The following is a 12,922-nucleotide window of genomic DNA, read 5'->3' as shown; positions in this document are numbered from 1 at the left end:
AAAGTGAGCTATGAAACCTATTTCAAAATTCAAAATAGAATGAATTACATAAAAAACAGTCCTTTTACTCTCAAATTGCAAATTATTTGCTCGTGAAATTTTTTCCAAAAACTTATTTCCTTTCCTTTCAAACAAACAGGATTAGAAGCCAAACCCCTAAGAATCAAAATTGAAGCAAAAACTGACCTAACTTACCTATTTCTATGCTAAAGAAAATCAAGATTTGATTTTTATTTGTTGTGTTACTTTGCAAAATGATTCCTGGGTATTAAAGAAGGGGAAAATTAGCTTAGAACTCAAAGGGACAAAGGATCAGAAGAGAGCACCTGGTGGCAACGGGTCTAGCGGGTTGCTGTTGTTGATGCGTCCTTTTCTATTCCTTATGTTTCTTCTTTGTGTAGGCTTTTGAGGGGTGGGCGTGGTCTCCTCTTGAATTAAGGTGCTGGTCTCAGATGCTCTACGTGCGGTAAGGAGAGAAGAGCTAGAGAGTTGGGTTCAGATCAGAAATAAATTTTTGAGAGGGTACAAAAGGTGAATATTGAAGTATTTATATGGAGGGTAATTTGGTAATTTCAAGTTAGAAAGTGAGTATTTGTGGTTAAGTTTTATAAAGTGATTATTTCTTATTAAGGTTTATCTTTAGTGACTACGTAAGTCAATTTCCCTAAAATTTATTTCACTTTATCAAAGAAGGGAAAACTTGAGATGTTATTTATGGGATGGCGCTGTCTAAAACTCAGTACTATAAGTGTATTTTTTGCCAAAGAAAACTATTCGTAATAGGAACGCGCCTCACGCGCGGCGATTTTTCTAATTCTCTTTAAGCGTTCACGCTTTCTAGAGGATACTGTTCGCGGCGGTTTCTGTGTTTGATCCTTCGCTGGTTTTGTGTGCTTCTCTGTGCCGCTCTCTCTGATCATGGAGGAGGGTTCACCTGGGGTCTATACGACGCACCATCGCTTCACTAAGAGAGTGAGAGCATCAGAGGATTTCAATCTTGAGTGCGTGGTGGAATAGAGTTCCAGCCCCTTTTCGATTCTTAAGCAAGGGCAATCTGCTGATTCTCTTATGGGGGCTCGATTTGAGATTGGATCCGGAAATTTCAAAGATGGGGCTCGATCTGGGTTTGGTGCTGGAAATTTCAGAGATGGGGATCGATCGGTGTTTGGCTATGGAAATTTTAGTGGGGCGCAATTTGAGTTTGGGTCTGGTAGTTTTAAAGACAAGCTTATGGGTAAAGTTAATTTAGTAAAGAATGTGGGTATTGATGTGTGTTGCATCAGTGATACCCATGAGGATCTCAATGATGATGAAGATGTGGTAATTTCTCGAGGTGAGAAGGGGCCGAGCATTTAGCTATTTGATCGTGCAATGGATCGCCTCTCCCAGCCTTGGAAGCACGCTTTGATCATAAAGTTGCTAGGTCGTTCGCATGCTTACAATTACATTCATGATCGGTTACAGCAAAAGTGGAGCCTGAAGGGGGATTGGAAGTTGATTGATCTTGTTAATGATTACTTTGTGGTGAAATTTGATTTGGAGGAGGATCTAAATTTTGTGCTGGCTGGTGGTCCATGGATTATTGATGGACAGTATTTGGAATGTAGAAATGGAGACTGGTTTCTGTCCTGCTACAGCTCATATCACACGTATGGCAACTTGGATAATGGTGGCTGCTATTCAGCTTGAATGTTTTGATGTGTGGTCTCTGAAGCGTATTGGAAATTTAGTGGGGAAGCTTTTGAAAATTGATTCTCTAACAACTTCTCAGAATTGAGGTAAATTTGCTCGTTTATGTGTGGAGCTTGATCTAACTAAGCCTTTGGAGGCTTTTGTTCAAATTAATCAACATTGGTACAATATAGAATATGAAGGCTTACCGAAAATCTGTTATATGTGTGGTAAATATGGTCATAAGAGGGAAGTGTGTCCTCTGAGGGTTGAGGTTCAATCTCAGAAAACTCCTGAGGTGCCTTTCAAAGAGGGTAGCGTGGATATGAACACTGATTCTGGGGATGAGGTTAATAAGTTGAAGGATTGGGATTTTGGGCTAAGAGGGCCTTGTATGAATGTTCAGCTAGAAGGAAGTATAAGACTAATTTTAAAGATGGAGGGGGGAAGAATGCTGGTGGGACTTCTAAGGGGTCCGGATTTGATGCCTTGAGACAAGTTGGGGAGGATTTTGGAAGAGATGTGAATAGACTGGGGGATGAGGCTTCTTTGTCTTCTAAGATGGGTAAAAATATGGAGAATATTGGTCCCAAGGGCAAAAAGATTTGGACTAAGTCTAAATCCAATAAAGACACTTCTAGGCAGATGTTGAATGATATTTCTAATAAAGTTGGGCTAGTAAGTCTTTTCTGGTTACAAAGGACAAGAAACTTTGGAAGCCTTTTGGAACTTCTTTTGATATTTCTAACTCATTTGGTGTCGCTCAGTTCAATGGGAAGGAATTTGGGCAGCCCGGCTTGGTTAGTAAGAAAATTGATAGCTGGGTGGGGAACCATGATGCAAGTATAGAGAAGGGTGTGTATATTTTTGGTCAACCCCCGAATATAAGGGAAGAATGTGTTAATTCTGAGGCCAGTTTTGAATATGAGGATGATGCAGTGGCTATTGATGCCTCTACTGGTGTTGATGTAGGCCAAGATGAAAACATGGATTTGTCTGAGGGACAAGGTGTTGGTTCTGATGCTTAGATGATAGGTCATCCTAGTGAGGGTGGTGTGACCTTTGGTATTTGATGGGGTAAGCCCCTTTTGTTTGTTTTTCTTTGGATTTTTCCTTATGAATATAATATGTCGGAATGTTCGAGGTGCTGCTAGCACCAAATTTAAGTATACTATGTTGGAGTCAATTCAGACTCATCGTATGGATATTCTCTTTCTGTGAGCCGAGAATCAGTGGTGAGAAAGCTATTTCTGTTGTTAAGTCTTTGGGTTTCCCTTGTTTTGAAATTGTGAATGTTGTTGGGTTTTCTGGTGATTTGTGGTTACTATGGGATAATAGCAAAGTTCAGGTGGAAATTATGGGAACGCTCAGATCAATCTATCTCACCTGTGTTTCGGAAGGGTGGTCCTCCGTGGTTGTTTACAGCTATTTATGCCACCTTGTATCAGAAAACGAGTGAGCTTATGGGAATGTCTCAAGTTTGTTGCGGATTGCCATCAGTTGCCTTGGATTTTAGCTGGTGACTTTAATGAGATGTTGTATGTGGATGATAAATTGGGTGGAGCTATGACTTCTAGAGTGCAAGGGTTTCGCAGTTGGTTTGACGATCATGGTATAGTGGATTTGGGCTTTTCTGGTCCTAAGTACACTTGGAGGAATGCAAAAGTTAGTGAAAAGATTCATAGGGCCATTTGCACGATGAATTGGAGAGGGTTATATGCTGATGCTCATATTAGACATTTACCTAGAACTACCTCAGATCATAATCCCCTTAAAATCTCTCTGCATTCTTGTTTTCATGCTACTCCTCATCTTCGCCCTTTTAGATTTGAGGCAATGTGATTGAAACATGAGAAGTTTGGTGATCTCATTAATAATACTTAGAGCAAGTTGGATGGCTCTGCTATGGAGAAGACCCTTCAGCTGGTTGGCCCTCTTAAGCATTGGAATATTAATGTGTTTGGGCATCTCCAGTTGAGAAAGGCTAGGTTATTAGCCCGGCTTAATGGTATTCAAAAGGCCCTGTGCAAAGTTTAATCCATTTCTTAGGTGGCTGGAAGCTTCCTTAATGGATGAGTTTAATGGTATCCTTGAGTAAGAAGCTCTGTTTTGGAAGCAAAAGTCTTGGTTACAGTGGCTTCAAGAAGGGGATCGTAATACAAAAAATTTTCATCTCACCACCGTGATTCAAAGGCGAAGAAATAAAATTGAGAGGTTGAGGAATAATGATGGTATGGTTGTTGAGACTGCTCCAGGTATTAAGGCCTTGGCTATTTAGCATTTTGTGTCTCTCTTCACTCAATCATACGTGGCTACTATTGGTTTGGATATTCCTAATTTTTTTCCCTATCATTAGTGGCGAAGATTTGGATTTTTTAACTAAGGAAGTTGAGTTAGCTGAAGTTAAGGAAAGCCTCTTTGGTATTGGAGGTCTTAAAGCTCCTGGGATAGATGGTTTTCCTGCGTGCTTTTATCAAAACCAATGGGGCCAATGTGCTACTGATATTTTTGCTATGGTGACCAAGGCCTTTACTGAGTGTTCCTTTCCTGCTAAGTTGAATCAGACCCTTATCACGTTGGTTCCTAAGGTTAATAGTCCCCAGACTATGGTGCATTTTCGTCCCATCAGTCTTTGTTCAACTCTTTATAAAGTCATCTCCAAGATCATCGTGGCTAGATTGAGGTCTATTCTGCCTGTGCTAATTAGTCCTAACCAGGTTAGTTTTGTGCCTAGAAGGCATATTACAGATAACATTCTTATTGCCCAAGAGCTTATGCATAAGTTCAAGGTTTCTAAGGGCAAGAAAGGGTTTATGGCTTGGAAAATTGATCTCTCTAAAGCTTATGACAGATTGAATTGGCATTTTATTGAGATGGTGTTAGCTGAGTTGGGTTTGCCTGTGGCTTTAATGAGGTTGATCATGCATTGTGTGTCTACTGTCAAGTATCATATTTGTATTAATGGGGAGCTCACTGATTCTTTTACTCCTATGAATGGTATTAGGCAAGGGGACCCCTTATCACCCTACTTGTTTGTGTTGTGTGTTGAAAAACTTTCTCACATCATTTTTGACTTGGTTCAAAAAGGTAGTTGGAAAGCTATTAAATCTTCTCAATCTGGGCCCATGGTTTCCCACCTTTTTTTTGTAGACGATCTTATTCTTTTTGACGAAGCCTCTATTAAACAAGCTTGCATTATGAAGGGTTGTTTGGAGCTCTTTTGTCAAGCTTCAGGGCAAATTGTAAACTATGATAAATCTGCAGTTTTTTGCTCTCCAATACTCCGAATGAGGTGGTTAAGGAGATTAGTTGTATTTGTGGCTCTCCTCAAACTAGTGACTTAGGCAAATACTTAGGCATACCTATTCTTCATGCAAGGGGTACTCATGCTACTTATAAGAAGTTGCTGGATAGGGTGCACAATCGGTTGGCTGCTTGGGAAGGTAAACTTCTTTCTTATGCAGAACGCGCAACTTTAATCCAAGCTGTGACTTCCTCTATTCTTATTTATGCTATGCAAACTACTAAACTCCCTGTAAGTGTTTGTGATGAGCTAGACCGGTTGAATAGAAATTTTTTTTGGGGAGGCATGAAAAAAGAACCAAAGTTCATCTATGTCAGTGGAATTTGGTTTGTCTTCCTAAGTGTAAGGAAGGGTTGGGCTTTAAGAAGTCTTCTGCAATGAATCAAGCCTTGCTTGCTAAAATTGGTTGGAGAATTCAGAACAAGTATGAGGGGTTTTGGGCTAGGATTTATGAGGCCAAATACCTTAAAGGTACTTCAATTATGGACCCTTCCCTGCTTCTAAAGCAGTGTTTGTTCCTCTACTTGGAGGGGAATTCTGCATGGGGTGGAGTTACTCTCTAAGGGTATGTGTTTGGGCCTAAATTCAACGCGCCCAGCCCAACACAGAAAAAGCCCAGAATAAAAGCTACATGACTCAAGCAGTTTGGGCTTTTGCAAAAAAAAAGAAAAGAAGGCAAAGCCCAAAATCCAGATAGGCCAGCCCAAAAATCATCAAAATGTGGCAAGAAAACTTGGGCCCCAAAAGAAAAGCAGCTACCTTTAGGCTCCGACATAAATCAGAATGGGCCCAAAGATGATTAAAAGAAAAAAGGAAGAGACCTGTTTTCAGAACCCACGTGACTTCCAAAATGGAAAAGTCAATAAACTCAACTTAGTTGATTGAGGATTAATTAAAGCAGGTTAGTGGCAAAAGGACTTCTCTGAATTTCTGCCACCAGAAGATCAAAATCCTTCTTATATATTCAAAAATATTGATTCCACTCCAAGAATGCACCATCCTTTCAAGAGATACGCATGCCATATTTTCAAAAAGAGATAAGCAGGAGGACAGAGAGTTGTTCATCTGGGAAATCAAACTAACCATCATGGTTGAAATCTCACAAGGGGCAGTTAAAATTGGGAAAGGAGATTAGGTTCTTTTTCAAGAAAAACAGGGAAGTGATCTTAAGAACTGACTATTGAGAGCTTATCTACCAGAAATTAATCAAAACCCCCTTTCTTTACAATTAAAAATGAAAGATCTTTTTAAGGAATTGCCGCCCATTATTTAAAAAGAATTGTCCTACTCCAGATAACATCTCTTATAAATACAAGAAGAAATGAACAGGGCAAAGACACAAAAAAAATTCAACAAAAATCAATCCAACACTCAAGTCATCAATCAAACAAACAACTCAAAATCAATCAGAAGCTCACTTGAATTCCAAGTGAAAATCAGCTTGAGATCAGAATTCCCAAGGTTCAGACTTAGAAAATAAGTCATTTAAAACGAGATTTCTCTCGTTACAAATTTGGTTCAGCAAAAACCAAGACAGTAGACCTTGAGCTTTTCCCAAACATGAAAACCTCAACAAATTTTACAAAGGCGCTCTAGCCCATCAAGTCCTCTACAGACTAAAGAAGCACGCTCGCCTACTCGTAAGCCTCACAAAAGGTTGAAGTGTATTAAAGCTCTACCAAAATTAACCTTTGGTATCGATCTACAAAGCTTAGCAAGAAGTTGTTAATAAATTCAGCCTAGATATTTCAAATTCAAATCCGGATCAACCTTCTATCCAAAGTAAATGGAGTTCCAACTGTCCTTTCTTATTTCTAGCTTGGATATTTATGTTTATAGTTTTGTAAAAGGCGTTCTGCCTAAGACAGCTTAAATTCCATCAACCATTCTGGCTAGAACAACCTCTTTATACTGAGATAAATTATTAAAGTCCTCACCAGTCTGAGGCAAGAAAAGAATTTACTTGGGAGAGATTCCTCACCCAAATTCACAATCGCTTGTTTATAAAAATCAGTAACTTGGGGCGCAAGTTATCTATTCTAAAATAAGTCTGCTAGAATCTTCATTGCTAACAGTGGCACGCTCATACACCAAAGAAAGTCGACTTGTCTGACCAGTACCAATGGTTCGCAAGGCAGTGAGAAACTTTGCCCTTCCACCATATGAGTGATCACAAAACGGGTGAACAGTATGTTGTGGAGGATTGGGAAATGAGACACTGTTAAATTTTGGCAGGATAGGTGGCTGAATGGAAGACCTCTTCTTGAACAAGATGGGGTTCTGCAAATTGAGGATGTGACCTGAATGTTTCCAGTTTTTTTAAGGGGGATTGGTGGGATATTGACAAATTAAGGGCAGTTTTGGATAAGGAGTTGGTTCAACAAATTATTTGCATTCCCGTGGGAGTGACCGGTGCAATTCCTGATGCTCAAATTTGGGGGCCTGCTGCTAATGGTATGTTCTCTGTAAAAACTGCTTATACTCTTTTGTTTCATGGTAGTGAGTGGCCTTCGTATGACTGGAAGTTCTTGTGGAAATTGAAGATTCCCCCTAAGCTTCAAATTTTCCTTTGGTTGGTTTTTCAAGGCAAAATCTTGTCTAATGAGCAGAGGGCTTAGAGGCATTTGGCTGATGATCCTGCCTATAATTACTGTAATTGGCCAGTTGAATCTATCTTGCATATTTTTAGGGACTGTGAGAGGGCTACTAATGTTTGGCATGCTGTGCTTGGTCCTGGTGCTCATCCCCATTTCTTCCATATGAAGTTCCATCCTAGGCTTCGCTCTAATCTTTTGTCTAAAGCTATGTGGGCCGATCATATGCCATGGACTCTAGTTTTTGTTTTTACCTGCTGGGTTTTATGGAAGTGGAGAAATAATCATATTTTTAATAAAGATGATGAGGTCAGATATGAGCCTAAGAAGGTTATTGTTGCTGCTGTAAATGAGTGGTATACGTGTAGCCAGGTTGGGGATACAAAGGCTTCTAAAATTCCCTTTGTCGCTCGAACCGCCGAATCGGGACAGCCAAGCTTAATGTGGACGGGTCTAGAAGGTGTGCTTCGTGCTCTATTGGTGCCGGAGGAGTGATTCGTAATTTTTAGGGATTGGATCTATGATTTTGCCGTGAACCTTGGTAAGGGCAAACTCGAAGCTGAAGTTTGGGGCCTGCTTTTGGTCCGCAACTTGCTATTGCTAAAGGCATTCGTAGGCTCACCGTGGAAATGGATGCGCCACTACTCCTAGTCCAGAAAGATTCTAGGCTTGGCTCCCACCTCTAGCTTCCTTGATTGCTAGTCACAGCGATGGTGAGACAGATTGTGTTGGTTTTTGGTATATTAAAAACGCTTTATGCAGAAGAGAGAAGAAAAACCAGAGAGAATGAGAAAATGTTCTGTATTTTTCTATATCCGTGTCCGAGCAAAACCTGCTCTCATATACATGACATAAGATGCCAAAATCGGATCCTATATTTTAGGATACAAGGACTCATCTCCTACCATTCATAATGATTGAGGCTACGATTCTTACACCTAGGCTAGAGTCTGTTAACATAGTACAGCTAAGAAACAGACAAAAAAACCAGAGAAATTATCCCAAAATAGCTAGAGTAGCTAACGGCTACTTCCCAAAAAGGAAAGTTCTTCAATTCTTCATTCTTCTCAGGAACAATCTGCAGGATTGTCATCTGCAGTTTCTTATTAAGCTCAGTGAGTAGCTTAATTCTCAACAGCCTCTCCTAAGCCGCCATTACTGCTTAACTCCAAGTTTCAACCTTAGTTGATTAAATCTGTCTTTAGGCAGTGCCTTTGTAAAAATATCTGCAAGTTGTTCTTCACTTCTGCAGAATTTCATGTCAATCACTTCCTCTTGTAGAGCCTCCCTTATGAAATGATACCTCCTGTTTATGTGTCTAGTCCTTTGATGAAAAACTGGATTCTTGGCCATAGAAATTGCTGACATATTGTCACAGAAAAGAGGTGTTGCCTCAGTTTGCATTTCACCAAAATCATCAAGGACAAACCTTAACCAAATAGCCTGTGTTGTTGCCTCAGATGCTGAGACATACTCACTTCAGCTGTTGATAGTGCCACTGTATTTTGTTTCACAGAGGCCCAAGAGAATGCTCCACTTCCAAAGTCTGAATGCATAGCCAGAAGTGCTCCTCGCTATCATCCTCACTACCTGCCCAATCTGCATCACAGAATCCAATGAGAATTGCAGACTTATCCTTCACATACTCAATGCCATAGTTGAGAGTTCCTTGCACATATCTTAGGACCCTTCTTGCAACTCCCATATGCTTCTTTGTAGGACTAGTCATAAACCTTGACAGCAAACTGGCAGCATACATCAAATCTGGTCTAGTTGCTGTTAAGTATAGTAGACTTCCTACTATCTTTCTGAGAGTCCTTCATCAGCCTAAGTCACTTCCATCCACTTTCTTGAGTCTCTCACCAGTAGGCAATGGAATGGATACTGGTTTGCAATCTTCAAGCCCAAACTTCACAAGCAAGGATTTGGCATACTTGCTTTGATGAATGAAAACCCCTTGATCAGTTTGTAGTACTTCCCATGCCCAAGAAGTGATGAAGGAGTCCAAGGTCCGACATTTCATATCTCTGCATCATCTCCCTTTTAAACTCAGCAAGCATCCTCTCACTGTTTCCAGTATAAACAATGTCATCAACATAGATTGAGACAATGATTAAACCTCCTTCATTATCAGATCTAGTGTACAGAGTAGCTTCACAATGCTTCTTTTGAACTTGCACATAGATAAATATGCATCAATCTCACTGTACCAGGCTCTAGGAGCTGCTTAAGTCCATACAAGGCTTTTTTCAGCTTGTAAACCTTGTGACTTGCATTTTTCAGTTCAAAACCCTCAGGCTGCTCTACATATACTTCCTCATCAAGCACACCATTTAGGAATGCTGACTTGACATCTAACTGAAACAACTTCCATCCTTTTTGTGCTGCAAGAGCAATGAGAGTTCGAATTGTGTCTAACCTTGCAACTGGTGCAAAGGTTTCATTGTAGTCAATTCCAGGTTTCTGTGCATACCCTTTTGCTACAAGTCTGGCCTTATGTTTTTGAACTGTTCCATCCAAATTAAGCTTGGTTTTAAACACCCACTTCACACCTATAACAGGTTTATCTGCTGGTCTCTCAACCAATTCCCAGGTATTGTTCTTCTCTATCATTTCCAACTCAGCATTCATAGCTTCTTGCCAAGCTAAATCACCAATGCTTCTTGATAGTTCTCTGGTTCAATGATACACATGTGGCATCTTGCATATATGTCTTCCAGAGTTCTCAACTTCACTGGAGTAGAGCTAGGTGTAGAAGCTTGACTGTTATTTCCTACTGAAACACCAACAGTTGTGTTTGAGTGAGAGCTGCCACCATTATCAAACTGAGTTGTTTCAGTTTGTTCTTCACCAAATTCAGTTTCTATTTCATTTCCTCCAAGGTTGAATGGTATTGGAACAGATTCCTCTTGATCACTCTTCCAATTCCATGCCTTGTCCTCATTGAAAATTACACTCCTTGAGAGCACAATTTTTTTAGATTGCAAGTCATACACTCTGTAACCCTTTTCACAGCTTCCATATCCCATAAAAACTCCCTTTCTAGCCTTGTCATCAAACTTCTGCCTCAAGGGTGATGGAACATGAGTATAACAGATACAACCAAACACTTTCAGATGCTTAATTCCTGGCTTTCTTCCTGTGAATGCTTCAAATGGTGTTTTACTTAGCACAGATGTTGTAAAACATCTGCTTTTGAGATACACAATTGCATTACTTACAGCTTCTGCCCAAAAAATCACAGGGATTCCTTTCTCTGTCATCATGGATCTTGCCATCTCACATATTGTTCTATTTCTCCTCTCAAGCAACTCCATTTTGCTGAGGAGAGTAGGCAATGGTTAATTGCCTCTCCATTCCCATGCTTGTACAGAATTCTTGAAACTCATGTGAGGTATATTCACCACCTCTATCACTCCTTAGTTTTTTCAAACTAAATCCACTTTGCAATTCAACAAAGGCTTTGAATTTCTTGAACACATTAAAGGTATCAGATTTGTTTCTGAGAAAGTATACCCAGCACATTCTTGAAAAATCATCAATGAATGTGATGAAGTACCTATTTCCACCAATTGACTCATTTTGCATTGGTCCACACAAGTCTGTGTGCACTAATTCCAGTGGACAGCTTGCTCTCCATGCTCCTCTTTGTCAAACTTCTCTCTGTGATGTTTTCCTCAAACACAACCTTCACACACATCCTTCATTTCGGTTAACACAGGTAGTCCAGCCACCATTTCCATCTGCTGCATTTTTTTCATGCTAACAAAATTCAAATGTCCAAGTCTTCTATGCCAGATCCAAGAATCTTCAATCACTGATGCTTTTCTAGCTGCAGCTGTCATAGATTCTAGTGAGAGAGGGAAGCATCTATTTCCTCCCATGACCACTTTAGCTACAACATTGTTGAGGCTGCCATCATCAAAAATAACTGCCATGTTACCCCCAAATAGGACATAGTAACCATGCTCCATCATTTGGCCTACACTCAATAGATTCTCATCCAAGCCCGGAACAAGCAACACTTCATGTATATACCTTCTCCCATGTTGAGTTTCAACTACTAGAGTGCCTTTTCCAGTTGCTTGTACAAGATCTCCAGTGCCCATTTTAACTTTGCAAGTCACAGTCCTGTCAATGTTTATTAACACGACTCTTGAGAAGTCATGTGGTTGCTGCAGGCGCTGTCCACAAACCATACACTTCCATTTTTCACACTTGCAGAGTGGCAAGCATAGAACATGGTGCCTGTGATTACCTCTTCCTCCTTTGCACAGTTAGCCACCTGCTTGTTGCCTTCACAGTCTTTTGCAGTATGACCAAACCTATTACATTTTCCACATCTAGGTTTGCCTTTGTGCCTGCACACACCAAAATGATACTTTTGACAGACTTGGCATTGTGGTTTCACACTTCCTTGACTGCTGCTACCTTGCTTGTTCTGAGAATTAAAACTATTGTTCCAATTTCCTCCAGCATTGTTATTCCAGCTTGAGCCATTGTTATTTTGAGACCAATTTGATCCCTTTTTGTCTTGTCCCTGCCACTTTTGATTTGGTCTACTCTGTGAGCCCTTATTAGAGCCATGAACTTGGTTATTTCCAACCTTGAGACTACTAAAAGCTCTCTCAGTTCCAGCCACTTTATCTCTTTCATCATGCAGGTCTTCCCTTTTATCATAAACCTTGACAGATGCAATAACTTCTTCAACTCTAAGAACATCAAGATCTCGAGTTTCTTCAATGATAGACACAATGGACTTATATTTTCTACTTAGACTCATCAAAAGTTTTTGCACAATTCTTGTTTCAGTCACATCTTCACCAAGAGATTTCAGATTATTCACAGTTCCAAAAAATCTAGCCAAATAGCTATCTAAGCTTTCACCATCAGTCATTCTCATATACTCAAAATCTGCTCTAACAGCTTGAAGTTTTACAGCTCTTACCTTTTTATCTCCTCTGAACTCTCTCCTCAAGACATCCCAAGCTCCTTTTGCAGTCTTTTCATTTCTGATGCGAGGGAAGAGCTCATCAGCTTAAGGCCCTTGAATGAGACTCAGTGCCTTGGCATTTTGATTCTGTCTTCTCTGAGATAGTAGGTGCTTCTGGATTTGCTCATTCACTTCCTTCACCTCCGCAGTCTTCTTCCTCCTCAATAACTGGCTGAGGTTGTACTCCGACCTCAACTACATCCCATAGATCATGTGCTATGAGGATGGTCTCCATTTTGACAGCCCAAAAATCATAGTTTGCACCATCAAACTGTGGAGTTCGTAGATCTCCACCTGAAGAACCTGATCCCACCATTTTCCTAGTGAGTCTTAGTGAACCAAACAATAAAAGAGCAACCT

At 40.2% G+C, this 12,922-nt stretch overlaps 2 protein-coding genes across 2 annotated transcripts; both read right to left on the bottom strand.

Moving 5' to 3' along the window:
* Nucleotides 1-11,246: 11,246 nt before the first annotated feature.
* On the bottom strand, nt 11,247-11,678 carry LOC148915223 (uncharacterized). The gene has a single exon (XM_089041271.1). It carries the CDS (start codon nt 11,676-11,678, stop codon nt 11,247-11,249), a length of 432 nt encoding a protein of 143 aa, XP_088897397.1.
* A 35-nt stretch (nt 11,679-11,713) lies between these two features.
* On the bottom strand, nt 11,714-12,878 carry LOC148915222 (uncharacterized). The gene is made up of 2 exons (XM_089041270.1): nt 12,704-12,878; nt 11,714-12,606 (listed from the first exon to the last, which is right to left on the bottom strand). The coding sequence occupies exons 1-2, from the start codon at nt 12,876-12,878 to the stop codon at nt 11,714-11,716; spliced, it is 1,068 nt and encodes a 355-aa protein (XP_088897396.1).
* Nucleotides 12,879-12,922: the final 44 nt, after the last annotated feature.

This window comes from Prunus mume, linkage group LG7 (assembly GCF_029339155.1).
Source record: "Prunus mume cultivar Tortuosa linkage group LG7, ASM2933915v1, whole genome shotgun sequence".
Classification (NCBI taxonomy): Eukaryota; Viridiplantae; Streptophyta; class Magnoliopsida; order Rosales; family Rosaceae; genus Prunus; species Prunus mume.
This window is presented reverse-complemented; position numbering and strand designations above follow the sequence as displayed.